The following is a 6,308-nucleotide window of genomic DNA, read 5'->3' as shown; positions in this document are numbered from 1 at the left end:
GGCCCCAAACCAGTCAGGGTTTTCTTCCAAAACGTCCGGCTTCCCGTAAGTCCAGAAAGAGCAGCCAGGCTGCTGGGAACAGCCCTGTCTCTCCCCCCGGGGATACTCTCTGGCCATCGGGCTGCTTTGAAGGCCGTCACCCGTCACTGCGGTGTCCCCCGCCCAGGAGCCAGGGGAACCTTTGTGTGTCCCCCCGTTTCATCAGTTCTCTCTTCCCGTACACGCACGTTGTCCCTAGAGGTGGCCGCCCGCCCTAGGTCCAGGTCCAGCCTTCCCACTCCCCAGTCTGGGAGGCCGCCCCCTCCTTACCTAGGGGCTGCACACACCCATCTGTTGGTGAACTCAGCCCTCACGGCCCCCCAAAACGCACAGGGCGGGCCCCACCGTGGAGCCCCCTGCAGCCTGCCACCCTTGCCCCGTCCCAGCGTCACGACGACTGCTTCAAGACCTGCCCGATTTTACTTGGTTTTGGTTGTCGATATTCTTAGGGGAAAAAAGGGATAAACGGTTGAGCTCCAAGAAATCACTCCATCAATGCGTTAAAAAAATAAGTTTAATGCAGGTGGCTCATTTCCTAAAGAATTCACAGGCACTCGAGCCCCCGAGCAGCTGCACGCTGAGCGTGCCAGCTCCCGGTACTGCCACGCAGACATTCGAGGAGGTGCACGGCCAGACCCCTCCACCATCCCACGGCGTGGACACTGGCCCGCCTGGGCCAGGGGGCTGGTGGGATCTGAACGAATGAGCTAATGAACACAAACAAAGCTTTTGGGGCCCAGCCGACCTAGTGCAAAAGACTCTCTGCGGCGCAGAGAAGTGGGGTCCCCGCGGGCCAGCCCCTCACCGTCGCCCGGGTCTCGGACACACAGCTCCTTCCGCCCCCAGTGAGCCCCCCCACCGTCGTCCAATGAGCTGCTGACAGACTGGGGCGCGGACACAGCCAAGGGTTTCTGCTTTCTCTCGCTCCCTGATTTGGGTTTTCTTCCAGTGGCACATAACAGTCCCCAAAGTCCCCCGGGGGCCGCTGGCCTGCCTGGCCAGGCAGGGTCAAAGGCACCACCACCCACACCTAGTGGGTGTCGGGTAACTTGGGGTGAAGCAGCCTCACCCCACATCCGGGTCCAGTGTCTGTCCGCTGTTGCAGCACAATTATTCAGAGCGCCCTCTCCCTTGCCAAGGAAGCCCACGGTGCCACCAAAACACACGGCCACCCTGTGACCCTGAGGCAGAAGGCCAGAGTGAGGGGGCTGGACAAGATGCTGGGCCTCTGCAGTGCGTTCCCTGCGACCAAAGGCACCCCCGGGACCACCGGCCCTTTGCTCTTCCCTGGCCATGTTCATTTTCGCTTTCCACGCCAACAGATGCAAAGGCGGGAGCAAAGGGGCAGCTGAGCCCCTGGCTTAGAGAGCCAGCCCTGGGACCCAGCCTCGGCTCTGGGAGGCGCTTTGCAAAGCAGGGTCGGCCCAAGTTATGTGCAGCATTCTCAGAGCGCCTCCCGCCACCTTGGACCTCTGTTCCAGACTCCTGGGCCTCAACGCTGGGTGTTCCCTCACAGGAAGAGACCAAAAGCACCCCCAAAAGCCAGGAAGGAACTGCGTGGCCTTCCCAGAAACCGCCACCTAGACCTGCCCAGGAAGAATATGGGCCTGCCCTGGGCTGGACCCCGCCGAGGCCGTGATGCCTGGCTGGACTGCGTCTGCACATACCAAGGTGACCCTGAGGACCAGCCTGGGACTCATGACCCCTGATGTCTCAGGGTGCCAGGTGGATGAGGGCCTGAGGGCTGTGCCAGGATGGGGACGGCCGAGGGCAGAGCAAACAGCTTGGTGGCAGTATGGCGAATGGAGCCTGACGCTCCCCTAGGGCAGGGCCTGGGGTGCACAGCCAGGAGGACCCTCTCCAGGTCTACTCCTGGGTCGCACACTTTGCCAGTGTCCTGGAGAACAGCCAGGGACACAGCATGGCTGGAAGCACAGGGAGGTGGCCAAGGTGACACCGCACCTGAGCACACACGGGAGACGCAGGGGAGAAACCGGGTGGGCAGGAGGGCGCAGCGCCCCCCTCACAGAAGTCTCAGCCTGTTCCTCACCGGGGCAGAGATCCACCTGCGGGATGGAGCGTGGCAGACAAGGGCCCTGACCTACCCCCCTCAAGAAGAGATCCCGGCTGCAGGCGTCCACCCCACAGGTACCGGGAAGCAAGCCCAGAGCAGGCCACAGGGCGCTCACATGTCCACGAAGACCATGAAGCACCAGCCCAGGCCCCCGACCAGCAGCATGGTCACGTGGATGCCATAGACCAGCAGCTCGTTGAGCAGGCGGAAGTCCACACGCCGGCGGCCCAGCAGCAGCAGCAGCACGGACAGCTTGAGCTGGAAGCGCAGGAGGACGCGCACACCTACGTACTGCAGGCAGAAGAGAGCGGCCAGCGCGCCCCACAGCGCGGCCGTGAAGAGGCTGCAGCTGAAGTAGAGCAGGAAGCGGATGAAACCGTACAGCCAGCGCGCCCGCACATACACGTCGAAGTTGTTGTACTTGGTGCGCGCCAGGCGGGAGGTGCGTGCGGGCCCGCAGGCCGCATGCAGGCAGGTGGTGTGCGGGCCATGGAAGGAGCGCACCCGCCGCGGAATGGGCATGACCGGCATTGGGGCCTGGGCGGCGGCGCTAGCTCGCAGCAGAGGCGGCGTCCGGGTGGCAGTCAGCGTCATGGGCACCTAGGCCCGGGAGCCCGCAGCTGAGCCCCGGGGGAGGCGTGGGCCTGCAGGAGAGCGACAGAGAAGCCGAGTCAGCCCAAGGGGCAGTGAAACCAAGCCTAGGATACCGGTTCTGCCACAAACTCCAAAGGGACCCACAATCACATGGAAACCAAAAGACCTAATCCACCCCAGACAGGGAGGAAAGGCCAGGACGGCGGTTGGGGGTCTCCCTGGAGGCAGTCAGTGCTGAAACCGAGGCAGACCACCAGGAGCCCTGGCTAACTCACCCTTCCACAGGCTTCGCGTTGATCTGGGTGCCCCAGCCCTGCCTGGCCGCCTGAGGCCCCTTTTTCCAGGGTGAGTAAAAGTTCCTCAGTGGCATCCCACCGCGGGACCAGGATGGGAAGGGCACGGGGTACACGCGGAGCGGTTCACTTCAGCAACCAGACACCCAAGTGCCGGGGACTAGGCAGCTCGGAAAAACGGGGATGCCCACAGCGCTGCTCTCAGGGGTGCGGTGGGAGGCAGGCGCCGCAGACTAAGGAGCCACCGTGCCTGGCAGGCTGGGGTATCTCTTGTGTCCCAGAAGAGCACCGGTTGTACAGACTGGGCTGCAGGGGGAGGAGCAGCAAGGGGCCCTCTAGCTTTACGGAGTAACTACCACGGAAAGCTTGCCTAGATCTGTGGAAGGAAACCCAGAGCTGTGAGAACAGAAGGTGTCTAGTCGAAGCAGCAAAGTTGGCTACGGGTTACCGGGAAACACTGCTGGGGGTCTGCCTCCTATCAGAAGGGGGGACTTCTCCAAGCTCCCTCTCCGGCCTCTGGTGAGAGCAAATGGCCTCCCAAGCACTGGTACAGCCGGAGGCGGGGGAGTGGGAGGCCGAGCGTCCACCCCTCCTCTGCCCTGCAGGCCCAGCCCTTCCCGCAGGGTTTGGCCAGGACTTGGCCTGAAGGCAGCTGCGGGGGCCTCAGAGCTGCTCCATCCAGGCTTCATCTCGGTCTCAGCCAATGGCATTCAGGCAGTCGGTGCCCTAGCACAGAGGGTCGCTTGACAGCCGCCCCTCACTCCCTGCACACTTTGGGGACCCAGCCAACCTTACATCGTCACCTGGCCCGGAGGCAAGCACCTCCTGGTTCGCCAGGCATCCGCACCGCGAGCGTGGAGGTCGGGGCAGGTGGACGAGGCCAAGACGCGGGTCCCGACCCAGAGAAGCTCCATCTCGCCACCTGCCCCAGGCCCCAGATCGCCAGGGCGCTCGGCCGCGCAGGTAGCACCGAGTCGTGGATCAATGCGTCCCTGGCACGAGGCGGCTCTGCCCGCTTGCCTCTGGGGGAACCTGGCGACCACGAGGGCAGAACCGACCCGCCGGGATCCCCGGGGAGCCCCCCGCCCGCGGTGCTGGAGACGCCCGGGGCAACCCCCGCCCGCCAGCTCACCGGGTGCCTTCTCGGCGCCGGCGTCCCGGCTTGCGGGCCCCCCTGTCCCTCGGTGCTCCAGGAGTAGGGTAGTCGCATGGTGCCGACGGCGCGGTGGCTGCGGAGCTCGGTGCCTCACGCGTCCCCACCTGCCCCGAAGGGCCAGGGGCTCCGGCGGCCGGCGGCCGGCGGCGTTTGGCCCAGTGTGGGAGCCGTAGCGCCGTCCCTCTGCGGCCACCGTAGGACTTTCCTCACGCCCCCCCCCCCGCCCACTCTGACACCGAGAGCACCTCCCTTCCCCCAGTTCGGGGTCGACTATGAACGCCCGGAACTCGACGTTTCCCCTCGGCGTACGTGCGTGCGTGGCGCTCGGCCTATGACGTTTATCTACGTCACCGTTCTCAGTACACCCCAGGCGCTTTGGCCAGTTCTGCGCGGGCGCAGATAGTGGGTCTGCGCGTGCGGATTCCGGGCAGCCCCGCCGCGCACGCGCCGCGGCGGTCGTAGCGGTTGGCAGTACGCAGGCGCGCGCTCCGGTGGGCACTGCGGGGAGTGTCGCTGCTTTCGGGACGCCTGGAGAGGGCGGGCCCAGATCACCGTCAGGGTCTGCCACTCCAAGCGCTGCCTCTGGGCATTGGGGTGGGGCAGATGGCCGGACCCTGGGGTGGCCTGGAGGGGCGGCTGGCGGACACCCACAAGCTCTAGGGTTGCCCTTTCCCGAGAGAAAGAGGATTTTTATGCAGAGGGCTTTAAATATTTTAATCCCACAGAGGTGTCAGGATAGAGAGACGCTTCCCCTTGTATGTAGTTAGTAAGTTCCATCCGCCTAAATTCTATTAAGTTCGAGATAGTGCAGGTTCCACCCACGTGCAAGCGGCTATCTGTCCCCAACCGCTTGGCCTAAGGGCCTGCAGGTCACCTGGATGAGCCCTGACCCCAGCCCGCTCACACCCAGTCCCTGCCCTGCGGGAAGGACCGTGTGGAACTGGCCCTTCAGCTCCCGCCCTGCTGGTGAGGAGCATCTGGTGGGGCCAGTCGGAGAGGGAAGGGGCGAAAGCCTGAAGCCGGAGGCGTTTTTAAAGTGTCCACAGCAGCTGTGACGCAGCAATGGGAGAGGATGTGAGAGAAGGGGGAAGAGGGATCTTTTAAAAATTGTTTCCTAAAAGGCATCTTCTCTGCAGGCTGGGTCTCTGCACTGGCCCCCTGCTGCGCGCCCACCTGGCAGTGGTGACTTTCCTGTCCAGCCCCTGGCCCAGCCCTCTCCCCTTGGGACGTCATCGCAGGCAGGCTCCCCGCTCAGCTCTGTGAAGAAGCCCCCTTCCTCTAGCCCAGGGATTTTCAACCGGTGCACCGCAAGGATTTTTAAAACGTGCAATACCTGACAAATTTAGTCAGGGGCACTGACCTCTTTTCCCTTAGATTGTAAAAAAATAAAAATAAAAGTAAATGATGACAGCCAACACAGCAATAGCAGTGCGGTGTGAATGCATCAAAATTGCACCTATTTTTGGTCAGATCTGCAAAAAATACACTTTCTTTGGTGTGCCGCAGAATTCCAGTGATTGGTTTGTGTGTGCCATGAGATGGAAACAGTTGAAAATCGCTGTTCCAGTCCATGACTTGCCCCTGCATCCTCTTCTGTACTGCTCCTCAGCCGCTCCTCCACCTGCTGAGCTCCTACTTAACCTTCAAAACCTGGGTCAAATACCCTTCTCTGGGAGGCAGCCTCCAGCCGGGTGCCACCCCTTCCCTGGTTCCCGATACCCCTGCTGGGAGGGCTCTAACTCCATGGTACCCTCCCTCCATCCCCAAAGCTGCACGCACTCCTTTACGGGCCTGTCTCTCCCACCAGCTCAGTTTTCTTCCCATGCAAAGATGCATTTCTACCTTGTCATCCAGTCCACACGTGCACGTTTTAAATAGCTCTGGAGGCTTCACAAAACCATACTTCTGACCACACTGTCCAAGTGCTGGATGACACCCACCTGCGGCTGATCACCGTCCATCAGACCTGAGGACAGGGCTGTCTCCTCTGGCCAGCTCTGTGGCAGCCCCCGACACATGCTGTGTGTGGTCACAGGTTGCCCTGGTGCGGGGGGGGGGGGGGGGGGCGGGGGGGAGGAGGGAGTCCCATCTGCTCTCATCCTCCTGGGGGTCCCCTCCTCCAGGTCAGTCCCAGGTCAACCCAGGCCTGTAG

General features: G+C 62.8%; 1 protein-coding gene across 2 annotated transcripts; it reads right to left on the bottom strand.

The window, feature by feature from the left end:
• Positions 1-535: 535 nt before the first annotated feature.
• Positions 536-4,371, bottom strand: TMEM250 (transmembrane protein 250). 2 transcript variants are annotated; one of them, XM_053919374.2, is made up of 3 exons: positions 4,133-4,371; positions 2,983-3,376; positions 536-2,757 (listed from the first exon to the last, which is right to left on the bottom strand). In XM_053919374.2, the coding sequence occupies exon 3, from the start codon at positions 2,705-2,707 to the stop codon at positions 2,225-2,227; it is 483 nt and encodes a 160-aa protein (XP_053775349.1). In that variant the 5' UTR covers positions 2,708-2,757; positions 2,983-3,376; positions 4,133-4,371; the 3' UTR covers positions 536-2,224. The 2 variants fall into 2 exon arrangements, with proteins under 2 accessions (XP_053775349.1, XP_053775346.1); XM_053919371.2 differs by lacking the exon at positions 2,983-3,376 and having other exon boundaries at positions 4,133-4,369.
• Between the last annotated feature and the right edge of the window lie 1,937 nt (positions 4,372-6,308).

This window comes from Desmodus rotundus, chromosome 1 (assembly GCF_022682495.2).
Source record: "Desmodus rotundus isolate HL8 chromosome 1, HLdesRot8A.1, whole genome shotgun sequence".
Taxonomy (NCBI): domain Eukaryota; kingdom Metazoa; phylum Chordata; class Mammalia; order Chiroptera; family Phyllostomidae; genus Desmodus; species Desmodus rotundus.
This window is presented reverse-complemented; position numbering and strand designations above follow the sequence as displayed.